The 17,915-nt window shown below is 44.4% G+C and overlaps 1 protein-coding gene across 13 annotated transcripts in view; it reads right to left on the bottom strand.

Annotated features, from left to right (window-relative positions):
- The window catches only part of TCF3 (transcription factor 3), a 405,060-nt gene that overhangs the window by 99,271 nt on the left and 287,874 nt on the right, over positions 1–17,915 (bottom strand). For all 13 annotated transcript variants that reach the window (XM_029613971.1, XM_029613972.1, XM_029613978.1 and 10 more), the window contains exons 7-8: positions 13,801–13,930; positions 1,610–1,659 (exon numbers count right to left, since the gene is read on the bottom strand). In XM_029613971.1, the coding sequence (XP_029469831.1) occupies positions 1,610–1,659; positions 13,801–13,930 (180 nt within the window). The remainder of the gene's footprint in view (positions 1–1,609; positions 1,660–13,800; positions 13,931–17,915) is intronic.

Genomic DNA, 17,915 nt, shown 5'->3' with positions numbered 1-17,915 from the left:
GGCCAATTTCTAATAAAACCCATTCCATAAATCAAAGCTTCCCAAGTCCTATCCCCTTGCTCTACACAAAATTCCCAGAGCATGAGTTGGGAAGAACCAGCATAGCACAAAGCTTCTCAAGCATGGGTTTCCATACTGACCATGCTATTTATTTCTCAGAATAGTCCTACCAACAGAATCAAGGCTTTTACTCCCTATGTCATATGCACAGCACTGCTGCTAGTAATTTGTGATTAGTGCACTTTGCCAAAAAAGGACCAAAATTTGCTTCACAATTATATTTCAGAAACATACAGCCTCTGGAATGCAAGACCAACTGATACATTATATGAATAAACACAACCAAAGAGTAATAAGGAGCATTATTTTATATTATCACTTAATTACAATGGTAATACAGGGAAGGTACAGGTAACTACCCTAGAGTCCATGGCAGCACAATGAATACCAGGTAGTTTCCAAACTTTTAGTTCAGCACTCAAAGCATTGCACCATGCCTGCTCCTCAGTTAAATCAATACCATCAAGTTACATGTACCATTCAAAGCACTTGCACAGCAATCTTGGCTATTGCAAAATAATGCACCATTGCTCTGAGTGATTTTCTATTTAGGACACCTCAAAAAAAAATTCTTCAAAACCTTAACCATTTGTCCTTAAAATTTAGCAATTAAAAAAATGAAAGATGATGGGAGGAATGAGAGAGGTCAGAATGATGCAGAAAGCCAACATTTTTCCCAAGTTCACAGCCAACTTTAGTTCAAAGACATTTTCCCCTAATCACTCCTACCTCAGTTTCTGCCACAGAACTAAGAAGCTACTTGTACTATGCTGAGCATTACACAACCCCTACTGGCTCTTTTCGCGGCAACAAAGTTAGTATTAACTAGGAATAAAATTATCCCAATTCCACAGCAGTGGGGTAGGAGGGGCAGGGTGGATGAATATCACCACAACTACTAGGCAGAATGGATGGGCCAACTGGGTCTTTTTCTGCTCTTATCCACTGAGTTACTACGTTATTCACAGAAATAAAGGTTAAAAAAAGAAAAAAAAACAATCAAAAAGAAATCCAACAAGGTGATGCCTTTTTATTGGACTAACAATATATTTCTGGACTAACTTTCATGAGCTATTACTCCCTTCCTCAGTCAGAATGATTCTAGCTAGTCCAGAAATGTACTTAGTCTAATAAAAGGCTATTGCCTTAATTTTTTCTTTTGTGTGTGTGTGTGTGGGGGGGGGGGGGGGGGGGGGGGCGTTTTAAGAGGAGAGCTCAGAATCCTCTCTGCTGCACAATGCATGCATAAAGTACATGGGTTCATGTAAACCTACATTCCCCCATTCTTTCACTACACACACAGCCTTGTAAAAGGCCACAGGTTATCAATAGAAATATACTTAATCTGTGTGTCTGTAGCTGCTAAACCTGACAACTATTCATCCACCAACGAGATGAGAAGCACTGTAAAAATATGGGAGCAGAGCACTACAAACATCCAAGGTGTTTATCGGAAAACACTACGAGTCAATGGCTAAATTCTCTACATTCAACAATGGCAACATTCATCTTAATACTTTCCATAAACTCAAAATTTGATCTTACTTACCGAAGAGGGGAGGCCTGGGGGTACCTTCCTGACCTTTTTAGGCTGTCCATCTCATGGAAAAAAAAAAGTACATAAATTAAAAAAAAAAAATAGATTAAGCTGGAAGAAGTCAGAGTTCAGCTTCTACTATCAATAGCAATCAGTCAAATCATAATAGAAGAGGTCAGAGCCCTTGGCAGCCAATCACATTGCAGTGTTTCTTCCTGTTTTATAGTTTACAACCCTACATAAACCATTCCTTTTCCCTAGTTAACTTCAGTTGGGTTAATTTACCAATGCTACAAATGTAGCAGTTGGCATAATTTGGTCATCTGTGCCAAAAGTTTGTGGGTTCAAATCTCTAAGCCATAGATATTACCACACATTTTGTGGGAGCACCATGGTGTAGTGCCAGTTTTGGGAGAGTGCTGTTGAAGCGATGGCCCACTTCATACACATCAACAATCCCAGGTGTACTTTGCAAGAGAACAGGAGGTGTTAACTTAGGTAGCCTGATTGAACTCTGCTCTCTTCACCCACTGTCACCATACTGGTGGTGTTGCACAGTTCTTAACCATCCTTCTCTTCTTCACCACTGACTGTCCCCTTAACCTGCCTGCACCTCAGAATACTTAATAGCAAAAGGGAAACATTAACAGAGCTAATGGTGGTCTTGTCTAGATACAAGACATTAAACAAGCCCAAACGTTTTGGAAACTGCAATATACCAGGGGCCTCCGTTCACTGTTCTGTGCCTTATCACAACTGATGAACATTTTCTAACAGGTTGCATTAGCTAGCATGTTACTAATCATTTAGTCGAAAGAGAGAGATCGAGAGATATCTGTTACTACACAATTGGAAAAATACCTTCTCCTTCCCCTTACCCACAGCTCATATTCAAACTACTCTTCAAAGTATGATGGAAAAGTTACAAATCAGTAAGAAAATTCCTTTATTTAAATTATAGGGCTACAAATTATTTTATAGTATATTTATGTGTATGTATATATTTTTTTCTGACCAACATCAGCTCTGTTAAAGCAACATATCACCCCCATCCTTCCCACTACCAAAATAAAAGCAGCAAAAAATTTCTTAGCACTTGACCATTTATAGGGTAACAACTCATTCTATCCAAAAGATACTAAGCACATAAATGCTTTCCAGAAAATAAGGGCTATTGTCAAGAATATACAAAAAAATAATTCACCTTTCTGGAAATATGTTTATTTTGAGCCTTCTCAATTGAAAGCTTTTGAGAAAGCAGAGTTGCTTACCTGTAACAGGTGTTCTCCCAGGACATAGGGATGTTAGTCCTCACATGTGGATGACATCAGGATGGAGCCCAGTCATGGAACACTCTTGTCAAAGTTTCTAGAACTTTGACTGGCACACTGAGCATGCCCAGCATAGCATCAACCCTGCATCCAGCAGGGGTACCCCTTTAGTCTCATTTGTAGTAAAAAGTACGAGCAAAAAATAAAATAAAATGTAAGTGAACCCAACTCCACAGGGTGGCGGGCGGGTTTTGTGAGGACTAACATCCTGCTGTCCTGGGAGAACACCTGTTACAGGTAAGCAACTCTGCTTTCTCCCAGGACAAGCAGGATAGTAAGTCCTCACATGTGGGTGAATAGCAAGCTACAGGATGCCCGAATATGATGCCAAAAACACTTAATGACGTGTAACAGGCTCAACAACTGTGGTAGTTTTGGTTAGCAGGGCAGCCTGATCATCTCCCTGGGTTGCAGGAAGGAAGTTGGGTTATTTAGACTGGAAACAAATTACGCAGGACCGACTGGCTGAAGATGGAATCATGTCTGCCAGCCCTATCGACACAATGAGCTGCAAATGTATGGAGAGAACTCCATGTGGCAGCTCTGCAGATGTCAGCAAAAGGTACGGAACGAAGGCGTGCCACTGACGTTGCCATTGCCCTTACTGAATGCGCTTTTACACGTTCCTGTAGAGGAAGACCTACTTGTTGATAGCAAAAAGAAATGCAATCCTCTAGCCAGGTGGATAGAGTCTGTTTGCCTACTGGAGTACCCAATCTGGTTTTATTGAAAGAAATAATTGGGTGGACTTCCTATGGGCTGCAGTGCGATCTAAATAAAAGGCAAGAACGCGCTTACAGTCCAAGTAATGGAGAGCTCGCTCACCTGGCTGTGAGTGAGGTGTTGGGAAAAAATAGGAAGTGTTATGGACTGATTTAAGTGGAAATCAGACACTACTTTTGGAAGGAATTTAGGGTTAGTGCGGAATACCACACGGTTGTGAAGAAACCTGGTATACGGTGGGTATGTTACTAGTGCATGTAGCTCACTGACTCTGCGAGCTGACGGTATGGCCACTAGAAAGATCACCTTCCAAGTGAGATGTCAAAGCTTCCAGGAATGTAACGGCTCGAAAGGATGTTTCATGAGTCATGCTAGGACAACATTAAAATACCATGCTGGAACTGGAGGACGCAGTGGAGGCTTGAGTTGTAGCAAGCCTCTCATGAAGCGAGCTACAAGTGGTTGTACCAAAATAGGGGCATTTTCTATACCCTTGTGGTAAGCGGCTATTGCGCTAACATGTACGCAGATGGAGGAGGTTTGTAGGCCAGACAGAGATGCCAGAGGTAGTCGAGGAACTTTAATGTGGGACAGGAAAAGGGATCTATTTGTTTTGTCATGCACCACGATGAGAATCTCTTCCATTTGGAAGGATAAGATCTCCTAGTAGAAGGCTTTCGTGAAGCCACCAGGACTTGGGACACATTGTCAGAAAGGTTCAAAGATTGTAGAATCAACCTTTCAACATTCAAGCTGTCAGGGACAGTGAGTAGAGGTTGGGATGAAGCAACAGACCGTTCTGTGTTATCAGAGTTGGATCTGTGCCCAGACGAATTGGAGGGTGGGGAACCAAGCCTGACACAGCCAGTGAGGGGCTATAAGAATCATAGTGCCTCTGTCCTGACATAACTTCACGAGAATCTTGCTGATGAGTGGAAGTGGAGGGTAGGCATAGAGGACACCAGTTGCCACGAGCGGGTGAAGGCATCCCGTGGTGGTGTATTGCTGCTGCAGTGTGGAAATTGTTCACTTTGCGATTGTGTATTGACACAAAGAGGTCTATGTGCGGACGGCTTCACTGGTGAAATATTCGGTTCGCTACCATGGAATTTAGGGACCTTTCATGGGGATGAAAGATCCGACAGATTGTCCATGCCTGAAAGACAGGTCGCTCTTAATAGCATGGAATGGGAGAGAGTCCAGGCCCAGATCTGCGCTGCCTCCTGGCATAGCAGGTAAGAACCTGTGCCCCACTGCTACCTGATTGTCTGTTTGGATCAGGATTCCTTTGTTGGAGAGGCAATCTCGAAACGCGAAGAGGGCATATCGAATTGCTTGGAGCTCCAGAAACTTTATCTGGTGCTTTGCTTCCGCAGTGGTCCGGGTTCCCTGGGTTTGGAGGTTGTTGACATGGGCTCCCCAACCTAGGGTGGATACATCTGTTGTCAAAGTAATTTGAGGTTGTGGATGTTGGAAGGGCAGTTCTATCAGTAGATTGGACTCCTGTATCCACCAAGCAAGGGAAAGAAGGGAAAGAAGTTGGCTGGTGACGTGGACAATGTGGGACATATTTTGACTTGATTGGGACCACTGGGACTTTAAAGTCCATTGTGTTACTCTCAAGGCAAGTCGAGCCATGGGGGTCACATGAGCTGTGGATGCCATGTGACCCAGTAAGGTTAATAGATGAGCTGTAGTGGTTCGGAGAGAGATTGCACTGACTTGGCTAAGCTTGATAATGTGCGTGCCCTGTCCCTTGGAAGAGACGCTTTTGCGTGGATGGTGTCTAGATCTGCTCCTATGAACGATAGGATACGTGATGGGAGTCAGACTTGATTTGGGGTAGTTTATTAGAAACCCCAGGGATTGTAGCAGGTTGATAGTGAAATGGAGGGATTGAAGCACTACATTTTGAGACTGACCTCTGATAAGCCAATCGTCTAGATACGGATAGATGTGAACATTGGACTGTCGCAAATGGGCTGCTACTACTGCCAGGCATTTGGTAAATACGCAAGGTGCTGATGCGAGGCCGAATGGTAGCACTCTGTATTGGAAATGATTGTGTCCTACTGTAAATCTGAGGTATTTCTGATGAGGAGGGTATATGGCAATGGGGGCATAAGCCTCCTGAAGATCTAGAGAGCAGAGCCAATCTCCCTGTGCAGTAGTGGGAACATGGTACTCAGGGTTACCATTCTGAACTTCTCTCTTTGGAGGTGTTAGTTTAGGGCGCGTAGGTCCAGGATAGGACGAATGCCGCCTGATTTTTTTGGGATTAGGAAATACAGAGAGTAGAACCCTTGACCTCACTGCTGTCAAGGTACTGGTTCCACAGCACTGGATTGCAGAAGGGTCAAGAGCTCTGTCTCGAGAAGCAGAGAGTGAGTGTTTAGATTTGACACCGGACGTGGTGAAGCGTTTGGTGGTATGGTGAGGAAGTTTAGATGGTATCCCCGGTTGACCAGTCAGTACCATAGGTCTGTGGTAATACTGCGCCATAGGCTGGCAAAATGGCACAAACGGCCTCCCACTAGAATGGTTGTGGCAGGTGAGGGTTGACTGCTGCTCTCTAGAAGGGAATCAAAACCCTAATGCTGGACCAGTCTGCGGGGCTGGTTGGGCTTTTGGGGCCCTGGCCTGTCGAGGTTGACCTATTTGCGGAGGTCTATGCTGTCGAGTATATGGTTTGTAGGAAAACTTTCTAGGATCCAGAGTAAAAGACCTCTTGGTAGTGGATGGGATGTCCGCAGGGAGAGCAGACAGCTGACAAGGAGTCGTAGTGGTCTTAATTGCGCAACTGTTTCTTGGATCTTGGCGCCAAATAAGTTGTACCGTGCACATGGAAGGTCTAACCTTTCTTGGACATCCTGGTGCAAGTCAGAGGATTTGAGCCATGCCCAGCGTCTGGCACTTATACCAGCTGCAGATACCCTGGAGGCAGTATCGAAGGTATATGCTGCTCTCACTTCATGCTTACCAGCATCAAGATCTTTCTGAAGGATGTTGAGTCCTTCTTGGTATTCGTCTGGTAAGGTTTCAAAGTACTCGTGGACTTTTTTCCAGAGATTCCTGGAATACTGAGTCAAATAAAGCTGGTACGCTGCTATGCGTGCTATCAGCATGGAGCCGTGGAAGATTTCTGCTCCTTACCTGGAGGTGCCTGAAGATTGAGGTCGGGACCGTTTGGACTTCTTTTGAGCAGAATCCATGACCATTGGTGGGGTAGTTGTGTCTTTTGAAACCCGGGAGCTGACTGGACTAGGTAGGTGGCATCAGCTTTTCTATTTACTGGTGGAACTGTGCCTGGGTGTTCCCAGATGCATTGTAGCAAATCCAGGAGCACCTCATGAACTGGAACTGCCATGATATCCTTAGGGGCATCGACAAATTGCAATACCTCCAGCATCTTGTGCCTGGCATCCTCCTCTGTTTGCAAATTAAAGGGAATAGTCTCAGACATTTCTTTGATGAAATTTGCAAATGTTAGGTCTTCAGGAGGGGAGCAGCGGTGTTCCTCTGGGGGTGAAGGGTCTGCGAGGAGTTCATCTGAGTCCTGAGAATCCGAAGAATCATCACCCCAGGAATCATAAGATGCATCACACCAGCACCTTGAGGTTCTTCAGGTCTAGGTATAGCTCCAAACCCAGCCAGATCTGGAGGTGGCACCGATGGGAAGTGTGGTGGCACTGATAGAATCTGTGTTTTCGAAGGATGCTGGGGTGGTAAAAAGCCTGATGGCCCTGGAACCAGCGTCAGTAAATTCGGTTCCTCCTCCAAGGATAATGGAATCAGCATCGATGGTTTAGTAGGTGCTGATGGCGCGGCAGGAAGTGGTGCCGATGGTAATGCACTGATCAATGTGTCCAGTCGCTCAAGAAGCGGAGCCAGCATGGTAGGCATCGGGTCGGGTGTCAGCATGGGGGCCGGTGCCAGTGGAGGCTAATCCCCGAAGTGGCTTGAGTACTGCTTCTTGGACCATCCGGTCCAATTCCTCCCGGAAAGCTGGCATTGGAAGTGCAGTCAGCGGGGATGGAGGCTCAGAGGGCATTGCTGGAGGGTCCACATGTATTAGTGGAGTCTTGGCTTCCAGCACCGGTATCGGTGGGGAACGCATCTGTGTCCCGGGTCCAGAAGGGGATGGGGGCCCCTTCTCCCCAGGACTTCTTGGCCAGTGGCTCTATCAATGCCGATGGTCTACCGGCGATGGCATCAGAGGAAGTGCTCAATCAATGGCAATGATGGTGCTTTTCCTGATGTTCAGTCCGTTGTTTCTCCAGTACCGATAAGGATGATATCAATGCCTTGGAGAGGGAAGAAGATGGCGACGGAAGTTCACCGGTGACTTTTTTGGCGCGGAGATGAAGGCGCGAGATGAAGGCGCGAAGATGAAGGCTTCCAACTCCATGCAGCTTTGGCTGAGAGATGGAAACACTTTAAAGATGAGTTCCATCTTCTCCAAGCGGGCCCTGCGGCCTTTTGGCATCGTTTATTTTTTAAATTTATTTTATCTATCGAGTTTTATATACCGTCGTTCGGTTTCGCCATCACAACGGTTTACAAAGTTTCGATGTTTAACAGAGTGTTCAAAATATTCATGCGATTGTTAACAGTTATTGAAGGCATTATAAAGGTAGTTCGGTTGTCAAACTGTACGGGTTATATTACGTGCTTGCATTGGTTCTACATGTTTATATGGGCCAGTAGGGAGGGAAATTATAGAGTCATTGGATGTTTTGGTAGGCTTTGGTGAACATCCAAGTTTTTAGTTCTTTTTTGACGCTTTTAAATTTTGCTATGTTCTCAGTTCGGTTGAGAGGGTGTTCCAGAGTTCAGGACTTCCTAGGGATATGGCTCTCTTCCAAGTTGAGGTAAGTTGTTTGGAACGAGCAGGTGGAATTTTTAATAGACCTTTGTTAGTTGAACGCAGGTTTCGGTTTGGTGAGTGGAGTTTTATGTATGCACTTAGCCAGTTTGTTTTTCGTATATTATTTTGTGTACTATGGATAGTATTTTGTAGTCTATCCTGTATTTTATTGGGAGCCAGAGTAGTGATATAAGTGTTGGAGTAATGTGATCGTATTTTTTAGTTCCTGTGAGTATTCTGACAGCTATATTTTGAAGGATTTGGAGGAGTGGTCAGATGGTGGTGAGAGGCAAGTTGAATAGCAGGGAGTTGCAGTAGTCCAGGTTGGAGAAGATGAGTAGTTGAAGGACTGTTCTGAAGTTGTTGGGGGAAAGGAAAGGTTTTAGATGTCGTAGGGTTAGGAGTTTGTGATATCCGTCTGATTTTTGCAGTGATGTGGCTCTTGAAGGATAGTTCCTTGTCAATTATGACTCCGAGGTTGTGGGCATGAGTGACAGGGGAGATTGCCACCTTTTGGTTCATTATGTTGAGTGGTGGTAGGTGCGGAGAGTTGTTCTTTCTATCCAGCATGATTATTTCTGTCTTATCAATGTTTAGGATGAGTCTCATGTTGGTTAGTAGTTGCTTTATTTTGGTGAGGTAAGTGGCTGGTTTTTTTGTAGGTATCTTCCAGCGTATTGTGTATTGGGATTAGTATTTGGATGTCATCAGCATATATGAAGTGGGTCAGTTTAAGGATTGAGAGGAAGTGGCATATCGGGAGAAGATAAATGTTGAAGAGTGCCACAGATAGAGCACAGCCTTGGGGAACTCCGGTGTCAAGGTTTTTCTTCTTTGAGAGGGTGTCGTTGGTTGACACCTGGTAGGTTCTTTGTGATAGGATGAGAACCATTGTAGGGTTTTTTTCATTTGCACCAATTTCAGAGAGTCGGTCAATCAAGATTGAGTGGTTTACTGTGTCAAAGGCTGCTGATAGGTCTGTCTAGTAGGACTAGAAGGTAGCTGTGGCCATTGTCAAAGCCTTTGAGCACAGTGTCATTTAATGACAGGAGTAGTGACTCAGTGTTCAGGTGTTTCCTGAAGCCGAATTGCGAGGGGAGTAGGATGTTGTTCCTTTCCAGGTGGTCGCTGAGTTGGGAGTTTTGGCAATGAATGGTAGGTTTGATATGGGTCGGTAGTTTAGTGGGTTTTCTGGATCAAGGTTGGTCTTTTTCAGTATGGGTTTAATAGCAGCTGATTTTAGGCAGTTGGGGTAGTTTCCTTCTGTGTGGGATAGGTTCACGAAGTCGGTTAATGTTTTGGTTATTGATGGCCCAATGGCTTTGATCATCTGTATGGGTATGCTATCGATAGGGTGCTTAGCTGGGATCTTTTTTTTTTTGAGGATAGCTTAGATTTCCAGTGATGATGCTGAATCAAAGTTGGGCCAGCTTGGTGGTTGATTGATTTGCATTTTCGGGTCTTGCATGTTGTTGAGGTTATTTATGAAGTTTTTTTATTTTTCATTAAAGAAATCTGCAAACTCGTTGCTTGAAAGCTTGGAAGTTGGTGATGTCTGGTCATTGGAGGATTTGGTTAGGCTTTGTACGATATTGAAAAGCATTCTTGGGTTATGTTGGAATTTGTTTATTTTGTTTGAGTAGAAGTCTTTTTTTGTGTTGTGGATAAGTTTTTTGTCGTATGCTAAGTGTGATCGGTAGGCGTTCAGTATTGTAGTTTTGTTGTTCTGCCAGGTTCTCTCTTTTTTTTTCCAGAGTTCACATTTGGCTGATCTGATGTTGTACCATTGGTTCTGGTGTTTTGGGTTTTTTGTTTTCTTTAACGTGGGGTTTATCTTGTCTGCTATTGTTTTAGTGATGGTGAGCCAGGAGGAGGTGGTGTCTTCTGCGTTAGGTTTATGTTTGATAGTTCTGTTTGTAGATTATCTTGAAGTGTCTCTATGTTAAAGGGTGGCCGGTAGTAGAAGGATCTAGGTGGGCTTTTTTCTGTTGTAAATTAACAGTTGGAAGTCAGATTGCAGTAGATTAGAGAGTGGTCCGACCAGGGGATATTATTGATACTTGTGTGGTAAGTAGCCCATATGTCAGTATTGATGGAGACAAGGTCTAGTGTGTGGCCTGCTTTGTGCTTTTGATGATTTGACTTAGGTCTAGGGTTGAGAGGGCGTCTGTTATGGAGGTGCATGTGGGGGAGTCAAAGTGTATGTTAAAGTCTCCTAAGATGATGATGGATTTATTGATAGTTAAGTTTGGTCAAGAAGAATTCTTATCAGTGGTGAGCAGTTCCAATCTAGTGAATTGGGGGGGGGGGGGGGGGGGGGGGGAGTATGCAAGACAGATATGTAGTAAAGGTGAGTCGAACAGTACAATTTCCAGTGGTGGGTGGGTGATAGTTGGGAGTAATTTCATCTGTAGGTGTTTTTTGATGATTAGCATTAGACCTACTCCTTTCTTTTTTGGTCGGGGATTGAAAACGTTCTGTAGATGGGGTTATTGATTTGGTTGACTAAGACTGGGTTGGTGTTTCTTATCCAAGTTTCCGTGATGGCTATGAAATCTGGTTTGTAATCGTCAAGTAGGTCAGAGATGATGGGTATTTTCTTTACTATGGATTGTGCATTGAATAGAAGGAATGATAGTGCTATGCAACTGCTGTAGGTCTTAGTGTTGATATGGGTGATATTTCTTTGTTTTACTTCTTGTTTCCTTCTGTGGGTTATCTGTGCTTTGATCCTTTCTGTGGGTCTTGAGGTGGATGTAGTCAAGGGTTTGAGCGTTGCCATTTCTTGTGGAGTGTAGCAGCAAATTTTCTGGGTTTGCATTAAGGGGTGCACAAAGGGGAGTGCCCCTTTGTCGCTCTCCTTTGGTGCGCAACGCCTGGGGAGCATGCCTCCCTTTAGAGGTAGGTCTGGCGCTTCCTGCTGTCAACGGGGGTGGGCCTCATTTGGGCACAGCTAGTGCACTGTTTGATGTCGTGAACAGGGCCTAAGCACAGAACGCACGTCGTGAGGATCCATAATGGACATGGTTCTCGAGCACTCGGTGCACTTACGGAACCCAGTGGCCATGATGTTAGAAAAAATATGGCAGCGCGCGGTCGGTGGCCATCGGGCCCCAATGAAAAAACCGCTTCCAGGAACCGGTCGCAAAAGACGGGATAACTTACCGGCGTCGACTGAGGTCCATAGTCGATGGGGGACCCTAGGATGGGGAAATTTATCAATTTTTAAGTTTAGTTTCCGTGAGGAAAAAGTTGTGAGGTATTCTCACAGAGCTCCAGAATCTGTGAGGCTACTGCTGTGCGGGAAAAAAGAGACTGAAGGTGGACCCCTGCTGGATGCAGGGTTTATGGCATGCTGAGCATGCTCAGTGTGCCAAAGTTCTAGAAAGTTTGACAAAAGTGTTCCATGATTGGGCTCCATCCTGATGATGTCACCCACATGAGGACTACCACATCCTGCTTGTCCTGGGAGAATAAGCCTCCTCAGGTTCACATTTCGACCCCTGCTCCTCTGCAAGTCTAAGCGATAGTTAATAATTTTTCTTGCTTTAGTAGTACTATATTTTTTGTCTCTCTCCTCTCCTCTTTTTGAGATCTATGATTTTTTGGGCAATCAAAATAATATCCAAAAGATACTAGATTAGGTACAATTATAAATAAAACAAAAACAAACAAGACAGATGAAAAATGTTGGTGCTAAATATCTGTCCACCTGTATTTAGTGTTGACATCATCCAGACCTAGTTAATTGCATTGCTTAAAAAAAGGGATGAAAATTATCTCTGTATGTCTGTAGGAGTTTACAATTAAACTCATCCAGACTTAGATAGGTACTTGATCCCCTTTTCTTTAAAGAAAAAAGTGAGAAAATACAAAAATTTGATGCACAAAGTGACTAATGGTGCTCATCTACTTCAAATGCCTGCATAAACAAGAATGTTTTTAATTGCTTCTTAAAAGGTATGAAAGGAGGAATCATTCCATATTGCATAAAGAAGAGAATTCCACAATACTAGGCCTTCCACAGAGAAAACAAGTTCACATCTCATCAAGAAAGAGTAAACGAGGAGGGGGAGCATCCAGCAAATTGCGACCTAAGAGCACACAATCTATAAATCTTCAATAGTTTACTGATATACAGCAGGGCATCTTCACAGAGTCAGAATTTTTACTTTATTGTAACCAATGAAGGGCATGCAAGATTGGGGTGATGTGCTCATACTGTCTGGCATTAGTTAGTAATCGGACTGCGACATTCTGGACAATCTAATTTAATTTAATTTTTGTAAATTTAATTCTTTGTAAGTTCCCCCTAAGCTATTATTTGTTTTAATGTAAGCCGCCCGCGAGGCGACAGTTTTATTTCCTTGTAAACAGGTGTGATATGTATATTATACAGGAACATCGGTATATAAAAATAAATAAATAAATTAAATAAATAAATAAATCTGTAATGTCCTCAAGATAGAGTTGCAATAAATCAGGACCAGTCAAATATGAGAGCTTGGAAAACAGTCCAAAAATCATTTGTATTAATTGCAAGAAAAGAACAAAAAGACTTTAATAACTAAAGTAATCCCAAAGGACATGGTTATCTCAAGATAAGAGCACCTGAAGGGAAACTAAGGCAGGAAGCTCAGCTACAGGGCAGCTTTCATGTTCCCTATAGGTATGATTGTGTCCCCTGATAACCACTTCTCTTGGGAAGCATCACTGGTACATCCTACTCTGCCAATGCCAGCCATTCCTTCTCCCACTCATCCAACCCTCTCATTAATAGCTTTGGGAATTAGAGGATTTCAGAATGCCGGGAGATTGTTTTCCTTTCTGGCTAATTAAACTATCTTCTCTCACTCACTTCCAGCACTTATTTTGAGTCCAAAATAAATGCTTTTTTTTTAATGTGTTTTATAGATTATCTGGAAAGATCAAAATGATTAACTCATGGATGCTATTTTTTAAGCATCTTTTTGCTTAAAAAAAATGAACATTTTTAGATTGAAAAAAAAAATCAGAGGTTGGGGAGGGAAGAAAATGAAGAGCTGAATGAATTTCAATAACTTCTCCCTGCCTCAAGCTTTGATTTTCAACAGTCCTTCCCAGCACAAACACAAAATCATGCAGTGTTTGCTGGGCTGTGCCGAGAGGAAACTTAAGGGCCCCAATTTTAACCCTTAGCTCAGACACCAAATCCTTGTGCAACACATTTTGTTCACATATGTAAGCTCTTTGGGGAAGGAAATTGATAGCAAGGCCACATGTCCCATTACCTACAGTCTTACCAATGTTGCTGTCGGCAGCCCTTCTGCGGGGGTTGTTGGTATAAGAGTAATACTGCGACCCACCCTTCACCCCTGTGGGAGAAAGGGTGCTGGGATTTGCTATTCCAATTTCACTGGGCAGGAAACCAGCCTGTAAAAAAATCACAGAAAAAGGGAAAAAATTAAAATGTTACTAAACAACTAAACAAAGAAACCCTTCCCTACATCCACAGCTCTCACAGAAACCACATGCTTCAAACTGATGAAGAAAGCAAATGTTGCTTACCTGTAACAGGTGTTCTCACAGGACAGCAGGATGTTAGTCCTCACATATGGATGACATCACAGGATGGAGCCCAATCACGGAACACTTTTGTCAAAGTTTCCAGAACTTTGACTGGCCCCTACTGGGCATGCCCAGCATGGCACTAACCCTGCAGCCAGCAGGGGTCCCCTTTCAGTCTTGTTTAAAAGCTACAGGCAATGCCGAAAAATAAAATAATAAAACGTTACGAACCCAACACCGCGGGGCGGCGGGCAGGTTTCGTGAGGACTAACATCCTGCTGTCCTGTGAGAACACCTATTACAGGTAAGCAACATTTGCTTTCTCACAGGACAAGCAGGATGGTAGTCCTCACATATGGGCGAGTACCGAGCTGAGGATGTCAGAGTATGCACCAAATGTACCCAAGTGTGCAAAGCACCAGGGCTGGGATAAAATTTGGATGAGGGCATCCTGAACCCTAACGGGCAGGCGGAAGGGTGTTGGTACGTCACGTTGTAAACAGGTTACGAAGGACAGACTGGCCGAAGATGGAATCTTGTCTTCCGGCTTTGTCCAAGCAGTAGTGGGCTGCAAAGGTGTGGAGAGAACTCCAGGTGGCAGACCTACAAATGTCAGGCAGCGGCACCAATCGTAGGTGTGCTACTGAAGTCGCCATGGCCCTCTCAGAGTGTGCTTTAACACAGTCTTGAAATGGAATGCCTGCTTGCTGATAGCAAAAGGATATGCAGTCCGCCAACCAGGAGGAGAGAGTCTGCTTACCCACAGGCTTCCCTAACTTGTTAGGATGGAAAGAGACAAACTATTTAATGCTTTCCCTGTGGGCAGCTGTACGGTCTAGGCAGAACGCTAGAGCCCATTTACAGTCAAGGGTATGCAGAGCCTGTTCTCCTGGATTGGAATGGGGCCTGGGAAAAAAGGTAGGTAGTATGATGGATTGATTTAGATGAAAATCCGAAACTACCTTGGGTAAGAATTTAGGGTGAGTGTGGAGTACTGCCTGGTCCTGCAGAAGTTTAGTGTAAGGCGGATAGGTAATTAGGCCTGTAATTCACTAACTCTGCGAGCTGAAGTGATTGCCAAAAGGAAAATCACTTTCCATGTGAGATATCGAAGGTCACAGGAGTGAAGTGGATTGAATGGTGGTTTCATGAGCTGACCCAAAACCAGGTTAAGGTCCCAAGAAGCGGCCGGAGGACGCAGTGGAGGCTTGAGGTGAAGCAAGCCTTTCAGAAAACGTGGTACAAGGGGTTGTACTGATATAGGAACATCCCCGACACCTTTATGGAAGGCGGCTACCGCACTGACATGCATTCTGATGGAAGAAGTTTTTAGACCTGACTGATAAGAGCCAGATATAGTCCAAAAACTTCGTGATTGGACAGGTAAAGGGGTCAAGGGACTGAGAAAAGCACCATGACATAAACCTGTTCCATTTGTAAGAGTAAGATTTTCTCGTGGAAGGCTTCCGTGAAGCATTCAAGACACGGGAAACTGGTTCAGAAAGGTTAAGTGGTTGAAGGATTAACCTTTCAACATCCATGCCGTCAGGGACAAGGCTTGAAGATTGGGGTGGCAGAGGCACCCGTCGTTTTGAGTGATCAGAAGCGGGTCCTTTCCCAAGGGAATGTGCCTGTGAATGGAGAGATCCTTAAGTATTGGAAACCACACTTGGCGGACCAGTGTGGTGCTATCAGGATCATGGTTCCCTCGTCCTGACATAACTTCACGAGAGTCTTCGAGAGAAGAGGAAATGGAGGGAATACATAAATACATAAAAAATCCTACCCCAACTCCTCTCAACCCTAGGCCTCCCACGCATGCAGGAATCTGCATTCTATATTCAGCCCTTCCCACCTTTCCCACCCTGGTAACCCTTCCAGTACACCCCATACTCCCCCTCCCTCCACTCCCCCCCCCCTCTCCCCGCCATTAGCCTCTACAGCCTTGACCTTCCCCGCTTTCCTTACCTTTTTAAATCCCTCCCTTATCCTTACCTCCTCTTTCGCATATATTCTCCCCCTTCTCTCTCCCCCCACCCCTCCCCCCAACTTTGTAAATAAGTTCACATATGTAATTTTAAATCCATATCTTTCCAATTTAAGTTATCCATGCTTGCTTTCTCTTTCTCTCGTACTTCGCCATTTACCTTGTTCTTTTTATCCAATTATTATCCAATATCTCCCAGTTAAACCCCCCTGTTCAATGTAATTTCCTTTCCTTTCTCAGTTAATTGTGAACCGACATGATGTGTCCTACGAATGCCGGTATATAAAAATGTTAAATAAATAAATAAATAAATAACGTAGACCGGTTGCCCTCGAGAGGGAGAATGCGTCTCTGGGTTGAGTGTGTTTGCTGCAAATGAGAGAGCAGAAGTTCTCTACTTTGCGGTTTTGAGCAGACGCAAAGAGGTCTATTTGAGAATATCCTCATTGTTGGAAGATGGAGTTCGCTACTGAGGGGTTGAGACCCCACTCGTGCTGTTGAAGGATGCGACTCAGCTTGTTTGCCAACACATTGTCCACTCCCGGCAACCAGGTGGCCCTGAGGTACATCGAATGGGAGAGAGCTTCCGCCCATATCTATGCAGCTTCCTGACACAGAAGGAAGGAGCCCGTGCCTCTCTGTTGATGTACCACATGGCCACCTGGTTGTCCGTCTGGATCAGGATAACTTGATTTGAGAGGCGATCCTGAAATGCCCTGAGAGCATATCTGATTGCTCGAAGCTCCAGGAAATTTATTTGGTGTTTCGCTTCCTCTGGAGACCAAGATCCTTGTGTCTGCAGATTGGCCACATGGGCTCCCCAGCCGAGGTTGGAAGCATCGGTGGTGAGAGTTAATTGAGGGTCTGGGAGCCTGAAAAGGCAAGCCTTGGAGGAGATTGTTCTGATTTCTTCACCAGGCAAGAGACTGACGGAGTGAGTCGGTTACGTGGACAATGGTCGACAGGGGCTGAATGCTTTGAGTCCATTGTGACTGTAGAGTCCACTGCATGACTCATGGCCAAATGGGCCATTGGTGTGACTTGCACTGAGGACGCTATGTGTCCCAGGAGGATGAGAAAGTGGCATGCCGTCGCGGAGTGCTGAGACTGTAGCTGGTGCGCAAGAGACACGAGAGTGAGAGCTCGCTGTCGAGGTAGAAAAGCCTTTGCCTGCAAGGATTTGTTGTAAATGACAAGAAATCCTAATGAAATTAGAGTGTGTAAGGTTAGATTGAGGGACAACAGAGCAGCTTGTGGAGTGGGAGCCCTGATTAACCAATCATCTAGACAGGGGTAGACGTGAACACCCTGAGTCCTTAGGAAGGCTGCTACCACTACGAGGCATTTCGTGAAGACTCGTTAAAGGAGGGACCCCTGTGGGGCAAATTAATTTTTAGTAATTCCATGAGGAAAATTCCTGTCAGGAATCTCTGCAGAGCTCCTTTACTGCGAGGCTACTGCTGCGCACAAAAAAGAAGACTGAAAGGGGACCCCTGCTGGCTGCAGGGTTAGTGCCATGCTGGGCATACCCAGTAGGGGCCAGTCAAAGTTCTGGAAACTGACAAAAGTGTTCCCTGATTGGGCTCCATCCTGTGATGTCACCCATATGTGAGGACTAACATCCTGCTGTCCTGTGAGAACACCTGTTACAGGTAAGCAACATTTGCTTTCCCAAGGTAGCAACTGCAAATTAAAAAAAATAAAAGCAGTGACTGCCGCCGGTTTAAAAGGAGCCTGTAAAATGTATATTAAAAACATATGTCCACCCGGTTTTTTATTTTATATGCAAGCATTGATGGCCATAAATTCTGTCTAAACACAATAGTTAACATATAATGTTAATAATATTTATCTATCAGATTT

This window comes from Rhinatrema bivittatum, chromosome 8 (assembly GCF_901001135.1).
Source record: "Rhinatrema bivittatum chromosome 8, aRhiBiv1.1, whole genome shotgun sequence".
Lineage (NCBI taxonomy): Eukaryota > Metazoa > Chordata > Amphibia > Gymnophiona > Rhinatrematidae > Rhinatrema > Rhinatrema bivittatum.
This window is presented reverse-complemented; position numbering and strand designations above follow the sequence as displayed.